At 47.8% G+C, this 17,816-nt stretch overlaps 1 protein-coding gene across 1 annotated transcript; it reads left to right on the top strand.

The window, feature by feature from the left end:
* Nucleotides 1-596: 596 nt before the first annotated feature.
* Nucleotides 597-17,459, top strand: TTLL4 (tubulin tyrosine ligase like 4). Its single transcript, XM_082841238.1, has 18 exons — nucleotides 597-2,154; nucleotides 3,046-3,155; nucleotides 3,509-3,572; nucleotides 8,416-8,537; nucleotides 8,982-9,092; nucleotides 9,454-9,530; nucleotides 10,241-10,432; nucleotides 10,533-10,615; nucleotides 10,848-10,976; nucleotides 12,327-12,449; nucleotides 12,752-12,850; nucleotides 13,187-13,321; nucleotides 13,736-13,873; nucleotides 15,163-15,265; nucleotides 15,887-16,097; nucleotides 16,238-16,308; nucleotides 16,713-16,798; nucleotides 17,135-17,459. The coding sequence occupies exons 1-18, from the start codon at nucleotides 674-676 to the stop codon at nucleotides 17,391-17,393; spliced, it is 3,594 nt and encodes a 1,197-aa protein (XP_082697364.1). The 5' UTR covers nucleotides 597-673; the 3' UTR covers nucleotides 17,394-17,459.
* Nucleotides 17,460-17,816: the final 357 nt, after the last annotated feature.

Consider the following 17,816-nt stretch of genomic DNA (forward strand, 5'->3'; position numbering starts at 1 on the left):
GAGAAATCTCTGCTCTTACCTGAACTTGTCACATTTAACTGTGAAAAGCAGACCACATCCGGGGCAGCTGAGAATTGGTGAGGGAGCAGTAGATGTAAAATATGCTTCTCAAATGATCTTTGGCCATTCAGAATTGGTTGATGAGGAGGAAGGTATTAGCTGGTTTCTCTGCCACACCCAGACTTGCCTCCTTCCTAGGCACACTCGTGTCAGGTGAGGGAAGGAAGCCACTTGTGTAAAGTTGTGGATGATGAGACAGAAAGGTGATTTTTTCTTTGGAGAGAGAGGAAAGAGCTCTCTGAGTGAGAGGTTGGGAACATGTGAACAGACTTACACTGGTGGCACCTTAGTGTCCCAGTCCTTGATGGAGCCAGCTTTGGTTGCATGAGGGCAGCAGGAAGTCCACTGAAAACACCCTAAGGATCTAGTGTTCTTCTCCCAGGGCCCCAATTGATGACCAAGACTGGTTGCCCAAGAAGTGCTGAGGTGGGGCTCTTCCTTGCCTGGGCACCACTGTAGCATTGTGTCTGTCCTTCTAGGACTGTAACATTCCCAGTTGTCTCTCTGCCCTCCAGGCTGACGGACCTCAAGGATGCGGCTGCTACTGCTGGAGGTACGAGGCTGCTTACCTGAGCTGGGCCATGAGGCCATGTGGCCGTGATGTGGGCTCCTCATGGCCTCAGCAAGAACAGAGCACTACACTATTGGCCGGGGAAACAGCTTTAAGCCGAGTGGGCCCTCAGGCACAGTGCCTACCCCGCCACCTGAGAAACCCTCTGAGGGCAAAGTCTGGGCTCAGGGTCATCAGCAGGTGAAGCCAATCTGGAAGGTGGAGAAGAAGCACGTGGGAACACTTTCAGCAGGGTTGGGCCCAGGCCTCTTGGGTGTCCCACCGCAGCCCACATACTTCTTTTGCCCCAGCACTTTATGTAGCTCCGGGAGCACGGCTGTCATTGCAGGCCACAGCAACTCCTGTTACCTGCACTCCCTCCCGGACCTGTTCAGCAGCACCCTGCTCTACCGCCACTCCAACTACGGCCACAGACCATACCAGCAGCTGGAGTCTTTCTGCTTGCATTCAAGCCTGTCAGAAAAAAGACCTTTTTCTTTCCCTCAAAAGAGACTCCCTATCAGACTCACTGCCAATAAGGCCACTTCTTCCAAGGTCTCCCCCATGGCATCCTCATCCACAGAACCATACCTCTCACTGGGAGCGGCTGGGGAAAATCCTTCAGGGAAGAGCCTGGCCTCTGCCATCTCAGGGAAGACCCCGTCTCCACTCTCCTCTTCTTCCTCTTCCTACAAGCCCATGCTAAATAACAACTCCTTCATGCGGCCAAATAGCACTAAAGTGCCTTTATTGCAGGCCACAGAAGGCCTGAAGCCAGTATCCTCACCGAAGTTCCAGCTTGTCTCCTGGCATCATTCAGGGGGCACTGGAGACTGTGCACTCCAGCCTGTTGAGCACAAGGTGCCCAAGAGCAGTGGCACTGTCCTAGATGATGACCCTTCCCACAGCACCCTGTCTACACCCAGTTCCTTAGACGCTTCCACCACCAGTGCTGCCTCTCCCCACTACAACTGGAGTAACTTAGCCACAGGGGCAGAGCCACATCCCTGTGGCCTGGATGGGGACTCTGTTTCCCAGAATCTGACTAAGGAGGTTCGGTTCACTGAGGCTGTGAGGAAGTTGACTGCAAGAGGCTTTGAGAAGAAGCCAAGGCAAGGCTACCATTTTGAACAGTCTTATTTCATGAACCCCAGCTTGCAGTGGGATGTCCTCAACAGGAACAGGTGGTGGAAACCAGCTGTGGTAGGCCAGCAGCTCCCTCAGGAGAATGCTGGAGCAGACAGTAGAGTCCTCCCTGGAGCCTCGGACACCATGGAGCTGGACAGTACAGTCTTCTGTACCAAACACATCAGTATTCACCTCCTTGCCTCACACGCCAGTGGGCTCAGCTGCAGCCCTGCCTGTGGATCTGTGATCAACTCCCCACCTCTTGGAGAAGACAAAACTCCAGCTCTGCCTTCTCCCCCTCAGCCCCTTGGCGTGGCCGAGGTGGCCACCCGCCTCTCTTCCATCCATCTGGGCAAGCTTGGGAGGGAGGAGCCTAAGGAAGCCAGGAAGCTGGACTCACCTGCTAGGGATATTGGGTAAGTCGGAGAAAGTTTTTGGTTCATTTAAAGCAGTAGAATGTATACATGTTTGGTGACACTGACCGTCTGTCTCTGGAGGTTGGTTTTCTTTCTTAACTGCCGTAGAAGTTTGGTTTTCACTTTAGAGCAGAGGTCAGCAAGCTACAATTTACAGGCCAAATCCCACCCTCTGCCTGCTTTTATAAATAAGGTTTTATTGAAATGCAGCCTTACTCCTTCATTTACTACTGTCTGTGGCTGCTTTTTTGTTATAACTGTAGGGTTGAGTAGTTGCGACAGACTGAATGGCCCACAAAACTGAAAATATTTACTGTCTTGCCCTTTAGAGGAATAGTTTGCTAAGCCTTGCTTTAGGTTATAACCAGGGAAAAATAAGAATTCCAAACATCATGTGTTGCGAACTGTGATTTCTCTACTTAATTCCAAACCAAATCAGATTCTCAGTCAGTCCTGGTATGACAGCCGTTTCAGAGTTAGGGCATACACATACCTGGCTTCTTCTCTTGTGTCTTGTTACTTCTCTGGAACCGTGGTCCACCAAGGCCTTGTTCTGAGTTCCCAGAGAGAAGTCTAGGGACCTTTGATGTCTATTACCACACACTGATTGATGGTGTTTTGTATTCAGAATTTTGTTTTTATATGCCATGAGGGACGTCAAAGAAGATGGAAGACATAGTGCCTCTCTGCAGAATAGGGGATGTAGGGTTGAGGAACTATGGCTGGACCTAAGCTCTGAGGACAAGAGGAAGAGTTGTAAGGCCCAGGCAAGGGCCAGCAGATTGGTGACTGGGGAAGAGACAAACATTGGGAGATGATGAAGGAATGAGAATCCAACTGTGACCGCTCTTATGGAGTTGGCTGGGCCGGGGGCATGATTCTTTCTTACAGTTCAGCTACTGACCTCCAGCTAGACCAGGTTGAAGCTGAAGATCTGGAAGAAGAGCTAATAGATGGTTTGGAAGACTGCTGCAACCATGATGAGAATGAAGAGGAGGAGGGTGAGTAGGGGACCCTCTCACCTCCAACTGGGCATGGGTCACCACCGCTAGGGAAGGGGACTAACAATTGTGTACCAGATCCTTAACTCACTTTGTCACCTACATTCATCATTCGCCTTGGGGGTCTAAGGGTAGTAGTGGCTTTTGGGGGACTTGCTCTCTAGTCCGCCATCCCCCGAGTCTTGCCTTCTCCCTGCTGCTGTCGAGCTTCGGGGGGGCCATGCAAGGCAGCAGCGGGTGCTTGTGGCTCTGTAAGAAGGCTGAGCCAAGATGTCCGAGGAAGAGCTGCCTGGGCTTGGTGACTTTGTGTGGCAGCCTCTCCTAGCTGGGACTTCTCTGCTTTTCACCCGCAGGAGACTCAGAGTGCTCCTCATGCAGTACTGTTTCCCCCAGCGAGTCAGTAGCAGTGATCTCTCGGTGAGTGCTGGCTGTGTAGATCGTTGGTAGAGGCCCATTTTCCGTCTCTTTAAGATTATAAAGAGATTAATCACCTAAGTCATTAATTAATGGCCCTGTTAACCCTAACTCATTTTTACCAAATTTTTACATTAGGACTTTCGTTTTTAAACAGGAAACAGTGGAAGGGAACAGAAGCATATTTTATCAGTGGGGCTTAAAAACAGTACCAAGTTTCTTAGGCTGCAGTTTGGTCTTTAGGCTTCAAGAAATTGTTCAGGTAAAAAGCAAATAATTTCAAGAAGTATTTAGAAAATTAATAACTAATTAATGAAGACCCATATTGTTTGAGGTAGATTCTTAGTTAGGCTACCCACTTGAGGGTAATTGCCACCTTGCATTATGAGTATGTCCCACAGGCAGAAACAGTTCTGAGATAGATATACTGCTAACTGGAGCTTTTTGCAATGCTCTTCTGCTCCCTTCAGACGTTAATTTTATAAGACTGATGTTGACCTTAGTAATAAGAAATTGAATTTAAAATTCGCTAGCTTTAATCTAGATTATTTTGTTGGCTGCCCTTTGTGGAATCTGAGTGATACCCATCTCTAACTAGGGAACCAACAAGTCAGTCTCTTAATGTAGACCTTTCTTTTGTAAAACAGATAGTTGTAGAATGCTGTATAACTGAGATGGGGAGTCCAGGGAGAGGAAGGAATGCAGGACTAAGAGGAAATCACTGTAAATGAGGACATGTCATTGTGCTAAAGAGTTTTAGAACTTGCTTAAGGATCATATAGATCAACTTTCTGGGTAGAAAGTTAACATTCTTCAATATAATCTTCCTTGTTTCCCTCATCACTTCCAACCTTGTCTCAATATGAAGCTCTGTCTTCATTAATTATTATTAGATATTAAAAAGAACCTTCATGGGCTTCACTGGTGGCACAGTGGTTAAGAGTCCGCCTGCCAGTGCAGGGGATGCGGGTTCGAGCCCTGGTCCAGGAAGATCCCACATGCCACAGAGCAAGTAGGCCACAACTACCGAGCCCACGTACTGCAACTACTGAAGCCCGTGCACCCTAGAGCCCGTGCTCTGCAACAAGAGAAGCCACCACAATGAGAAGGCCATGCACCTCAATGAAGAGTAGCCCCCGCTCTCCGCAACTAGAGAAAGCCCACACGCAGCAACAAAGACCCAATGCAGCCAAAAATAAATAAATAAAATAAATTTTTAAAAAAAGAAAAGAAAAAGAACCCTCACAAAGTACTAAACATTAAAGTTTTTTTCTTTTAAAAAATAATTTCTACTGAAAATGTAAAAAAAGCAAAATTTCTATTCTAATTTTAATTAAAATCTGGCCATATGTGTTGAGGCTTGCCTAGCATGTGGAGCACCCAGATTCTGGTTGCTTTTCTTTGTGTCAGTTGTGCCTTAGATGAAGCTAAGAGGAAAAGTTAGCCTCACCTAAGATTAGTATGGACAAGCCAGGCTGCATCTCTGAATGTGATGGTGCACATTCACATGGTGCAGCGGCCGTACTAGTTTTAGAGTCCAAACTAACGAGGTGGAGAGAGTTGTTTGGAAAGTGGAGAGACAAAATTGGGACTTTCTGTGAAGATTAGTAGAAATCCTATCATAGGTATCCTGAATCTGGTGCATAAATTCTGTTACTTTAAGCCTAACCCATTGTTCTTTCAGAAAAGCAAAACTACTCCTGGTCATATATATTGGATGTTGACTAAGCACCTCCACTATCCAGAAGAGAAATATATTTAACATTTAATTGACTTGGAACCCCTTTTCCACACTTAAGGGCGATCTAGGTTTGTGTTCAGGCCTACTTCAAGGCAGCTGAACAGCCCTTTATTTAACCTTTCTGATTTATAAGGTAAAATTCACAAAAGTGTTTGTTAATTATTTGCTCATTAATTAATTTAACTTCTACAAAATATACAGTCTATATGAAGCTTGAAACATGAGTTCAAGCAAATGGAGGTTGATGAATTCTAAACTACTTTGCATTTTGACTAAAATCAGAAATATTTTTGGATTGCAAAATCTTATTTTTTCCCAATTATGAAAGATTTATATATTTATTATAGAAAGTTTTGCAGTCACAGAAAGATCATTGAAATCACTACCTCTGCTTCTCTATTCAGCAATAGTTTATTACATTTCCTGTTCCGTATTTTTTTTTCTAAGAATTGTGTAAATTTAGAGATGGTAGTCATCAAGTCCATCCTCTTTTTTTCAGACATGAAAATTGAGGAGAGAAGTTAAGTAACTATTTGCAAGGTCAAGGTTTCTAGCACTGCTAAACCAGAAGCCAGACCCATTGAGGTTAAGTTCAGTACTCTTGAGAGGCAGCTAACAAAGATATTTATTTTTTTAATAAAACTTTTGAGACATTTGTAGATTTCCATGCAGTTTTAAGAAATAATACAGAGATTTCCTGAATTCTTTACTCAGTTTCCCCCTGTGGTAACATCCTTTTTTTTATTTTGGCTGCATTGGGTCTTCATTGCTGCCCACGGGCTTTCTCTAGTTGCGGCGAGCCAGGCTACTCTTTGTTGAGGTGCGTGGGCTTCTCATTGTGGTGGCTTCCCTCGTTGCAGAGCCCGGGCTGTAGGTGCATGGGCTTCAGTAGTTGTGGTGCACGAGCTCAGTAGTTGTGGCTTGCGGGCTCTAGAGCACAGGCTCAGTAGTTGTGGCGCAGGGGCTTAGTTGCTCCGTGGCATGTGGGATCTTCCCAGACCAGGGCTTGAACCCGTGTCCCCTGCATTGGCAGGCGGATTCTTAACCACTGTGCCACCAGGGAAGTCCCTCCTGTGTAACATCTTGCAAACTGTAGTACAATTTAGTACAATCAAGACATTAACATTAGTGAAAATGTAAACATTTCCGTCACTGCAAGAATCCCTCCTGTTGTCCTGAGAGCACACTTCTTTCCTTCCTACTCCCATCCCCTTCTTAACCCCTAGCAACTGATAGTTTTGTTATTTCAACAATGTTATACAAATGGAATGATAGCCATATATAGCCTTTTGAGATCAGCTTTTTTTACTCAGCATATTCTTTGCAAATTCATCCAGGTTGTTGCATGTATCCATAGTTCATTCCTTTATATTGCTGAGTAGTGTTCCACGGTATCAATGGACCACAGTTTGATTAACCAGCCACCTGCTGAAGGATATTTTGTTTGTTTCCAGTTTTTGACTATTACGAGTAAAGCTGCTCTAAACAACTGTGTACATATTTTTGAGTGAACATAAGTCTTCACCTCTCTGAGATAAATGCCCAGGAGTGTAATTGCTGGGTTCTATGGTAATTGCATGTTTAGTTTCTTTTGTTTGATTTTTTTCTTTTTTGGCTGTGCCACACAGCATGTGGGATCTTAGTTCCCCGACCAGGGATTGAACCTGAGCCCCCTGCAGTGGGAGCACAGAGTCTTAACCACTGGACCGCCAGGGAAATCCTGCATGTTTAGTTTTTTAAGAAACTGCCAGAACTGTTTCCCAGAGTGGCTGCACCATTTTGCATTCCTATCTTGTCTTTGTTTTTAAACATTAACTCATTCTCCTTGATTTTCAACAATCTTAAATTCTGATACTCAGTAAATGAAAAGCCTTTAAAGTAAAATACTTTGGAAATGAGGAATAGAGTTGAATTAATTGGATTTATTTAATTAGGAATTAATATTTAACTTGACCCAATAAAATGCACTAAAAATCTCTAAGGTTTGAAACACTGAAGTGTTTTACATACAGTGCCTATTTCTGTCGTGCTGCAAAATAACAAGTAGAGGGCTTCCCTGGTGGCGCAGAGGTTGAGAGTCCGCCTGCTGATGCAGGGGACACGGGTTCATGCCCCGGTCCGGGAAGATCCCACATGCCGCGGAGCGGCTGGGCCCGTGAGCCATGGCCGCTGAGCCTGCGCGTCCGGAGCCTGTGCTCTGCAATAGGAGAGGCCACAACAGTGAGAGGCCCGCGTAAAAAAAAAAAAAACAACAAGTAGAGTGGCTCTTCATAAGCTAAAAATTAATCTTAAAAAATATTTGTGGATCATATAGCTCAGTATAGAGAGTAATAACTACTCTCTCCACTTTCAGTGCTGTTTGAAGAAATGGTCTGTGTCTGTCAATAGATAGTTGAGGTTTTCACTATTTTGAGACTCCTTGAGCTAGCCTTGGCCAAGACATTGTTGGAATAACAGTAGGGACCCCATGGCCCACTGCCGCAGATTCCCAGACATGTGTTACCACATTGTTATGTAAAAATAAGATGTTAACGAATCATTTTTAAAACAGAGAAGAGCATTAATCAACCATATATTTTCAGATAAATGTAAAATGAGTTAGGAGTAGCACTACTTCTTTTCTTCTGTTGCCTTTTTCCCCCTTTTCTTTTTAAAAATCTCTATATCTCTTCTTAGTTCTTTTCTACCTTTTCTGCTTTTCCTCCTTTTTAGTTACCTATATCATTCTTTTTCTCTCCTTGTTATTTCTCTTAGTCTTAGTGTAGTATACTCCTCTACTAGTATCCACTCAAACTCATTACCTGCTCTCTGAGAACCACTCTTTTCAGGAACCTCCTCAGCCTGTGGCTTGTCACAGGAAGTTTTGGAGTTGTCTCATAGAATGAAGTATTGGAAAACTTTGTCTTTAGGTGATTTTTAATGGTGTGACTGTGTATAGGTTAGCCGTAGCACCTTATGGATTAATATTTGCAAAATAATTATTGAGCACTTGTTTTTGTAGAATCAAAGTGTAAAAGATAGTGCCCTGGAAGAAATATGTAATAGTAACAGCACTCAGGGCTGTGGCTTTCCCTTTCTCTACCACATTTCTGTTTTTCATCTTAGGAACTGTATGGAGATTCTGACCAAACCCCTTTCCAAAGAGAAAGTTGTCCGACCAGCCCTCATCTACAGTCTCTTTCCCAACGTGCCCCCTACCATCTATTTTGGCACTTCGGATGAGAGAGGTAAACCTGGCCAAGTGTCAGCCCAGAAGAACCCCCAGGAGAAGGATGCTAGCGAAGTTGGGAGGGGGTGGCAATAGGGTGGAAGGGGCTTTCCAGAATGCCTGTATTGGTGCTTGGTTCCCCGCCTGGCTCACCAGTCTGGTGGGGGATCTTTATCTTGTCCATCCTTTGGCTGACCCTCTCAGCCCCATAATTTCATGATCATTCTTGCCCTCTAACCTTGTGTCTTTCCCCTTTCAACCGCCTCTCCTCTCTGTTTTCCTCATTCCTGTGCAGCCTCCTTTCTTCCCCAAAGTGTGCTCCTTTCAAACTCTGATATGGGACAATACTTAGTGACTTGCCTACCCAGGGAAGGCTGAGCAACAGTGCCATCTTTTACCTCTTCTCACCATGACTTTCCTGCTCTTCTCCACACTCTCCCCCCACCTCCCCGCTTTCCCCCAGTGGAGAAACTTCCCTGGGAGCAGAGGAAGCTGCTCCGGTGGAAGATGAGCACAGTGACCCCCAACATTGTCAAGCAGACCATTGGACGGTCCCACTTCAAAATCAGCAAGAGTGAGTCACTTGCCTTACTTCGAGCCTGTCCTCTGCCCCAACAGATGGGCTTTGGGCGGGAACGGAGCCCTAGATACCTCCTGTTATGTGGGGACCCTGTCCTGAAGTTTCCAACTTCATAGGAGGACATAGGTCTGAAATCCCTCTGGGCTGGAGTCTGTTCCTCAAAATTGGAAGACAGAGGCCCATTGTTCTAGTCCTGACCCCAGGGCCTCATGTAGGACAGCTCCATGGCAACTCTTAGAAAACCGGGGCTGGGAGCTATGCCCAGGCCCAGTGGTATTTCTGGGGCCTCTGAGCCTCTGTCTGTCCCAGGGACTGAGCTGCAAGCAGGACTGACTTCCTGATGTGCCTTCTGTAGGGAATGATGACTGGCTGGGCTGCTGGGGTCACCACATGAAGTCTCCTAGTTTCCGATCCATTCAGGAGCATCAGAAGGTAGGGGCCCTTTCTGAGCCATTCTTCCCCTGGACTCTGGATTGGGCAGGAGGAGGCTGGTATTGGAAGTGGGGGAAGAGGAGGATGACCATGGAGAAGTCAGGAGGGTTCATAGGGGAGTGTAGGAAGTGTAGGAGGCAGGTGCGGGGTGAGCCCCCAGCAGATCACGCATGTCTAGTAGTAGTTCAGCTGCGGTGTCTTAGATAGTTGCAGCCTCTAAAAAACACTTTTTCCTCTAGTGCCTTGAGATGCAGTGTCAGTTTTCAGTTTATTATGTTTCTCCCGTAACCGCTGCGCATTGCCTCCATTCCTCCAAGCTGAATATGTGTAAAGAGGACTTTGGTCTCATGCTGGAATGAATAGTCCCTTTTCCCCAGGAAAGCCAGGTAGTTTCCTGTCTTTGTCCTACAGGCATGGAAAAAGACTTAACAGCTTTTTCTTTGCTCTTAAGTGAATATTATGTCTGTCTTAGTTACTATTTTATGTCGTGAACTGTTGACTCCTAAAGGGTACTCTGTTTTGTTGTGTTTGGGTTTTAATCATTTTTTGGTGAACGCTCAGCAGCTGAATACTTAAGGACCTTTAGACGGTGATAATCAGATGGAACAGGAGCTTTGAATGTTGAAATGGTGTAGGGAATCTTGCTGTCTTCCTTGTGGCCTCACCTGGACTCTCTCTGTCCCTACTCTCACCCTTTGTCCCTTCTGTAGCTAAACCACTTCCCAGGTTCATTCCAGATTGGGCGAAAGGACCGACTGTGGCGGAACCTGTCCCGCATGCAGAGCCGGTTTGGCAAGAAGGAGTTCAGTTTCTTCCCCCAGTCCTTCATCCTGCCCCAGGATGCCAAGCTTCTGCGCAAAGCCTGGGAGAGCAGCAGCCGCCAAAAGTGGATTGTTAAACCAGTGAGTGGATCACGGCAGGTGGCAGGCCAGGGCCTGAGAGTGGGAACAGCGGAGTGTCTGGCCAGGTAAACAGCTCCTCTCCTCTCCCCTTGACCTCTAGCCGGCATCTGCTCGAGGCATTGGCATCCAGGTCATTCACAAGTGGAGTCAGCTCCCCAAGCGAAGACCCCTTCTGGTACAGAGGTGAGCCGGTCTCCAGCTCAGATCCCGCTCCCCGTTTCCCATCTTCTCAGCCTGGAGGTTCCCTTTTCATGATGTTATTTTGTCCTTTGTCCTCCTAGCCAAAAAACTTCCTCAGCCAGCTGTTTAAAGGTCTTTGTCCTGGAGACCGTTAGCTGGCTTTTGCCATGGCTCAGTTACCTACCAAGCCCTATCACATCTGTCCTGTCCCTGAAGCTGGCCTTTCCCTGTGTAGGTATCTCCACAAACCCTACCTCATCAGCGGCAGCAAGTTCGATCTGCGAATCTATGTTTACGTCACCTCCTATGATCCTCTACGGATTTACCTCTTTTCAGATGGACTCGTCCGCTTTGCCAGTTGCAAGTATGTGGTAGTGGTGAGGCCTCATGCTGACAGCTTTGGGGATTTGCTTTCCCTCCAGGGAGGGAAGCCAGAGGACACCAAACAGGAAAATAACCAATATTTTGGTAGTTTTTGTTAGCAAAGGAGAAGGTAGGGTGCCTTTGGGAAAACCTAGTCTTCCTTTTCTCCTGTGTGTCTCCTTTACTACACTTCACTTCTGACACTTCTGGTCACCAAATGTGTGGGGTTTTTTCCCCCACACGAAGCAGTTCTACACAACACCAGGTGAGTGTCCTACAATTGAACTCAATTCTGACACTGTCTACCTGGAGATAGCATCAGATCCCACAGGTTAAGGACTCAGTCTCATCAGGCTGCCCCTCTCTACACCACCTCAGATGCCAGTTGCAAGTGCAGGGTGCCGCATGTGTTTCTGACCAATTGGTATAAATCAGAGGTTCCCATGACCCCCCTCCTTGGGGCCGGGGCTGAGGGGTATCAATTTGATTAATTTGCTAGAGCAGCTCACTCAACTCAGGAAAACAGTTTACTTATGTTTACTGATTTATGAAAGATGGATGTGATAAAGGGTACAGAAGAACAGCCAGATGGAAGAGATGCACAGGGCAAGGTATGTAGGAAGAGGCACAGAGCTTCTATGCCCTCTCTGGGCTGGCTGCTCTCGCAGCACCTCCAGAGGTTTACCCACCCAGAAGCTCTCTGAACCTCATATTTTGGGTATTTTTATGGAGGCTTCATCACTTAGGCATGATCGATCATTAACTCCATTTTCAGCCCTTCTCCCTTTTTAAGAGAATGGGAGTTGAGTGGGGGGAGTTGAAACTTGCAACTGTCTAATCATGGCTTGGTCTTTCCAGTGACTGTCCCTCATCCAGAAGCCATCCAGGAGCTTACCCAGTGTCACCTCATTAGAACAGAAGACGCTCCTATCACCCGGGAAATTACGAGTTTCAGGAGCTCTGTGTCGGGAACTGGGGTCAAAGACCAAATCTGAGAACAAAGATGCTCCTTGTACTCTTACCACTTAGGAATTTACAAAGGTTTTAGGAGCTCTGTGTCAGGGGCTGGGGGCAGAGACCAATAAGTATATTTGTTATTATAAATCACAGTTATATGTGGAAGGGGAAATAAGGAGGTCCTCTGCTTCACTGAATAGGGAGGGTCTTCCTGCAGGACTGAGGTGGGATAAATTGGGAGATGAGTTTATCTGTGGTGTTTTGGAAATCTTACCAGTAGGTGTACTTCTCAGACCCTTGTGCATCTGAAAAGATCTGTCCACTTGTCCTTTGCCTCCTCAGGATGTGGGGAAATGTTTGGACCGTTATCCTCTGCCTTTCCTCTCACTTGCAGGTATTCTCCTTCCATGAAGAGCCTTGGCAACAAGTTCATGCACCTGACCAACTACAGTGTCAATAAAAAGAATGCCGAGTACCAGGCCAATGAAGACGAAACGGCCTGCCAGGGCCACAAATGGTACCCAGACAGTGTCCCCATCAAGTGGAGGTCTAGAGGAGCACAGGGTTCTGGGGTTTGGGGAGGTTTCGGGGGAGTGGTGAGTGGAGGATTAATATAAGACCCAGAGATTATATAAACACTTGGCAATTCAGAATTGGTCTGTTTGCATCCAACTCATTTCTGTCTTAATTCAAAACATCAAAAGAAGATACATGAAGAAGGTACCTTTGGGCCTCTCATTCCTTTTTCTTTCTCTTTTCTTCATTGCTCATTCATAGACTACAACCCTAAATTCTCCCTCCTCCTCTCCTGCCTTACAGGGCGCTGAAGGCTTTATGGAGCTACCTGAGCCAGAAGGGAGTCAACAGTGACGCCATCTGGGAGAAGATAAAGGACGTTGTTGTCAAAACGATCATCTCGTGAGTCACACTGCCACCCTGGGTGTGGGGCCTGCCACTGAACCCCCCCCCCTTTTCTTATGGGCCTCCACCCTGCTGTGCTCCAGACTTTTGACCATGCTGTCAAAAGTTCCGTTTCTGAGGACAGGGTTTAGGAAGGAATGGATAGACTTAAATTCTGCTCTTCTACTGAACTTCATCCCCAGAAGCTGGCTCCAGATCACAGACATCTCTTGAGAGCTTCTTTTCCTGGGTTGCTTCTGTCCTCCTGTCTCTGAGCCACTCCATTGGCAGGGCAGCTCTAGGTAGAGCCTTTGGGAGGAGCTGAGCTGAATACTTTCTCCTCCCTGTGACTAGGTCAGAACCCTATGTGACCAGCCTGCTGAAGATGTACGTGCGGCGGCCCTACAGCTGCCACGAGCTCTTCGGTTTCGACATCATGCTCGATGAGAACCTCAAGCCCTGGGTCCTGGAAGTCAACATCTCCCCAAGGTAGGTATTCTCAGGTCACTCGCAGTAGAAGCCTTTCTGTGTCCTCAAGATCCTGTTTCTGCTCCAGTCTTGCTGACTTTGGGAAAACCTTTCCTTCACTAGAATATGTGTTTTCCCTTCATGGTCTGTTTACGCATTCCCTTATTCTTTGCCGTTATCTCAGGGTTCTCTGACATTGGAGACAGATTGTTAAAAGTTACTCTTTTAAACTTGATGCCTACTGCATGCTTTTCCCTAGCAAGGTCATGGGCAGGAACCACCCTGTGTGAGGTTATTCACTATCCGTGGGGCAAGAAGACCCCCGTGATGGCGCTCATGAGTTTGGATGTAAATGGGGCTGGCATTGACTGGGACTTGGGACTGGAAACAGTTTTGGCATCTGCTTTTACCACTCTTTGCATCCTTTCCCTGAAGCCTCCACTCCAGCTCTCCACTGGACATCAGCATCAAAGGCCAGATGATCCGTGACCTTCTGAACCTGGCGGGCTTTGTTCTGCCCAGCGCAGAGGATATCGCTTCCAGCTCCGGCAGCTCCAGCAGCTCCACCGCCAGGTCGGCCTCTGTGCTTGTCTGCAGCTCGGCTGGCAGCATGAGCAGCCCCATAGGGACTATGGGAAGGGGTGGTGTCTGGGTGTTCCCTCCTGCTTGGTCTCCCTTACTGCTCGGTCTGCCCCTGCAATCTACTCACACACCACTGCCATGTCAGTGCCCCTAAAAGCCTGTTTGCTTAATTGCTCCCCTGCCCAGGAATCCCCACAGAGCCTGGGGGATCAGCTTTAAATTCCTCAAGCAGGGGATTACCTGGCAGTCTAGTGGTTAAGACTCCACGCTTTCACTGCTGAGGGCCTGGGTTCAGTCCCTGGTCGGGGAACTACGATCCCACCAGCCATGCGGCACAGCCAAAAAAAAAAAAATTCCTCAAGCAGACATTCAAGGCCCCAGCCTCTTTTTCCCAGGCACCCCTCCCTTAATTCCTCTTCCCAGCTCCTGTGCTCTGACAAACTGGATCGCTCATAGAACCTCAAGGCTGGAAGAATCCTTAAGGATCAGTTAGTCTAGTCTCCTCTCTGAAATGTTCACTGCTTCTCATTTTTCCCCTGTGGTGTCCCCTCCTCTGCTCATGGGGTTTCTTCCTCCTTCCACTCAGCAAGACCTCCCTGTTTCAACCTCACCCATCCATCAAAGCCTAGCTGAAGGCAGCATCTTCATGAAACCAGCTCAATGTGGGCTCTCTCCTCCACACCCCACAAAGCACTCAGAACCACTCTTGAGGAAAGGGAGCTCAAGTTTTTGGTAACAAAACTTGCTTTCCCCACTGTACCTTGTAGACTTATATTTGGCTCTGTGCTATAGTTATTTGTCATTTGACACATGCCATCCTGTGAGCTTCTTGGAGGCCATCTTTGTGTCTCTCTCAGCAGTAATTGTTGTAATGTGGGTGATGAAACTGAGGTGCAGGGAGGTCAGGGAATTTGTCCAGGATCACATAGCCAGTAGGGCCAAGCTGGATATTTATTATAGTAAGTGTTCACTAAATTAAGCTAAACTGAAATATGTACAGTGATTGTTCCATGGTCCTCCTTTTTTTTAATCATTTAAATACAACTTAAAGAGGGTGCTTTGTACTCTTTTAGTTCTTACATGGTACTTCATCTTTGAGTCTCAGGCTACCGGAATGCAGTGCATTGCAGTCTGATTTACTCACGTAACGAACTTCTGTCCATCCTTCTTTGTCTTCTCTTGAGAAGGGTGTCTTCCTGGGCTGGACCCTCTCTCTACATGTCCTCAGGATGTGAAGCTGCTGACCTTACCCTTTGCCCCCTTTCCACCCTCTGCCTTAGCCTGCCCAGCTCCCCCAGGGACAGATGTCGAATGGCCCCAGAGTACTTCACTGCACAGAAGATGAAGAAAGCCTATTACCTGACCCAGAAAATTCCTGATCAGGTAGGAAATTGCCTTCACCCCAGTGCTAGTAGAAAGCTTCCCTGGTCAAACCTGTGGAGCCCCAAGGCAAGCAGTTTTTCTTCCCTCTAGGGCAGGGTTTCCTACATCCCCTGATGTGCAGGGATTTGTTGGAATGTATGTCATTCCGGAGAGAGTTGATGGCCCTTATCACATGTTCAACAACCACTCCTCTTAGCAAAGTGCTGTACCAGCCCACCCTGTAGAGCTGTAGACCCTTGGGTTTCTTTCCCTGAGGGGCACTGAGCTCCTGGAAGGCTTGACTTTCTCCGAGCAGATGAGGGAGTCAGATGGAAGTGTGGCGGACACGAGGCTGTGGCCAAATCTGGATTCTGATCTTGACTGCATCCAACAAATCGCTTAACCTCTGTGCCCCCTGTCTCCCCTCACCCCAGCCAAGAGTCTCTTCATGCCCCGAATAAGCTCAGCAGACTTGGGGATAGATGAGGCCCAGAGTGGGCCCACCAGACTGCCTTGGTGGTCCTTTGGTCCTGGAGCCTCAGGACCCCAGAGCTGTACTCCCCATCCCCCAGCTTTTTGATTCTCTGCCTCTGGCTTACACTCTTTGTCATACCCTTCTCCCCCCTGTTCCTTGGGCCACAGGACTTCTATTCATCTGTGCTGGATGTCCTGACGCCAGATGATGTTCGGGTTCTGGTTGAGATGGAGGATGAGTTTTCTCGCCGTGGTCAATTTGAACGAATTTTTCCTTCTCGAATCTCTTCTCGCTATCTCCGCTTTTTTGAGCAGCCACGATATTTCAACATTCTCGCCACCCAGTGGGAACAGAAGTACCATGGCAACAAGCTCAAAGGTGATGTGTCCTCCCTGCCCACATGCCATGTTTAATGAGAGATTAAATCCCAATAGACCAAGAAGTGGGCCTCTGTGGCAAGAAGAATAGGCCAGTTGGTTCCACCCTCTTAAGTCCCACCCTTGTTAATCTTGTCCTAGGAGTAGATCTGCTTCGGAGTTGGTGCTACAAAGGGTTCCACACAGGATCCATCTCTGATTCTGCTCCAGTGGTGAGTAGTGCCATTGGGGTGAAGGGGGACAGTCCTACCTCAGGCCCCTCCCTCTTCCACCTTAAGAGTGCAGCATGGGTTGGGTGTAGGTCCAGACCCTCTCACTTCTTCCCAAGGTTCTGCAGGTCTCTGTGTCTCAGGACCCTTCCCTTTCAAGGGAATAATTGCCTCCAGGATTCCCTGGATGCCTTTCTTTCAAGGATCAGATGCTTTGTAGCCTCAGCTTCTTATCTGAATCAAGAGAGGACCAAGACTTCTCCGCATATGGGCCCATTCCTGCAGGGTAGGGAAGGGAAGAACCCTTTGATCACTCAGGGATAGAGCTGGGAAAGAGTCCTAAGACCCAGACACTCTCCCCTGACCTCTACCTCGCCCTTTGGCCTCATTGCTTCCTTTGCTTTTAGTGGACTCTCCCGACATCAATTCTGACTGTCCCAAAGGGTGATGTGACGCTCAATGATTTCTCCAAATCAGAGACTGGCAAGCTGGGGTGAGTGCTGCCTGGGCAAGGGAAGGGTGTTGAGTGTGAATTCGGGGAGTTTTCCTCCTGCCTCTCTTCCCAGAGTATGATGAGATCAGCGTTCTCCAGTTGGGGGTTGGTGGGAATATCAGAATATGCAGCCACAGTATCTTCTTCCTGGTGGCTCTTGGTATGCCCAGTAAAGCTGAGCTGGAGCATAGCCTCATCCGCAAAAGCAGCCACTTTCAGCCATACTGAAATGAATACGGTGAATGCCTGCTCTAGACTCTGAAGGTAGCAGGTCGTGGGTTAAAGTCTCAGCTACACAATGTCTCAGCCATTTCTTCCTCCCTCTGTTCCCTTCAGAAAACATGGCTCCTCCAAGGGAAGCATACCACTCTCTGGAGATGGGACCATGCCCAAGCCCACGAAGACCCAAGCTGGCCTTTCCCCTTTCCCCAGGAAACCCAGTTCCTCAAAGGACAGTGAGGACACCAGCAAAGAGCCCAGCCTCTCCACCCAGACGTTACCCTTGATCAAGTACTCTGGGCAGACTTCGAGGCTTTCTGCCTCCTCCACCTCCCAGTCAGCTGGTGACTCCCTCCTGGCTGCTGTGAGCCTGTGACGGGCCTGCCTCCACCAGCCCCTGCCCCGGCGCACCAGCGTTAGCTACCTCATGGGAACCGGCTGGCCGGCCAGCCTGAGCTCCCACCCCTCCACCTCGCCCCTCCTCAGAGTATTTTTTGAAGTGGTTGAGTTGTAGAGGGGAGTGTCTGGCGGACTGGAGGGGTGGTGGGGAGGGGAACAAGGTGAGGAAGGTTCACTGGCTGGCACCTCATATCTCAGTGGAGAAGCCAATGATGGCCACTCAGCCTTATAAAGCAGGGTTTGGTTTCTACTTTGAGAGAGCCATGTGTGGTTTGTTTTAGGCCTTGGTGCAGTGACTGAGTTATGGCTCAAGAGGAGAAAACATACTGAACATATTTGGGCCTGAAGTCCCTTGCTCTCTATATAATTGAGGAGGTTCCTCTGAGGGTCCTTATTTCCT

Source organism: Leucopleurus acutus (assembly GCF_964270905.1).
Source record: "Leucopleurus acutus genome assembly, chromosome: 6".
In the NCBI taxonomy this organism is placed as follows: Eukaryota; Metazoa; Chordata; class Mammalia; order Artiodactyla; family Delphinidae; genus Leucopleurus; species Leucopleurus acutus.

Coding starts and splice junctions, on each gene's coding strand:
- TTLL4 (XM_082841238.1), top strand. CDS start 674: ATGGCCTCAGCAAGAACAGAGCACTACACTATTGGCCGGGGAAACAGC. Junction 2,155..3,045: donor TCACCTGCTAGGGATATTGG/GTAAGTCGGAGA, acceptor TCTTTCTTACAG/TTCAGCTACTGACCTCCAGC. Junction 15,266..15,886: donor CCCAGAAAATTCCTGATCAG/GTAGGAAATTGC, acceptor CTTGGGCCACAG/GACTTCTATTCATCTGTGCT.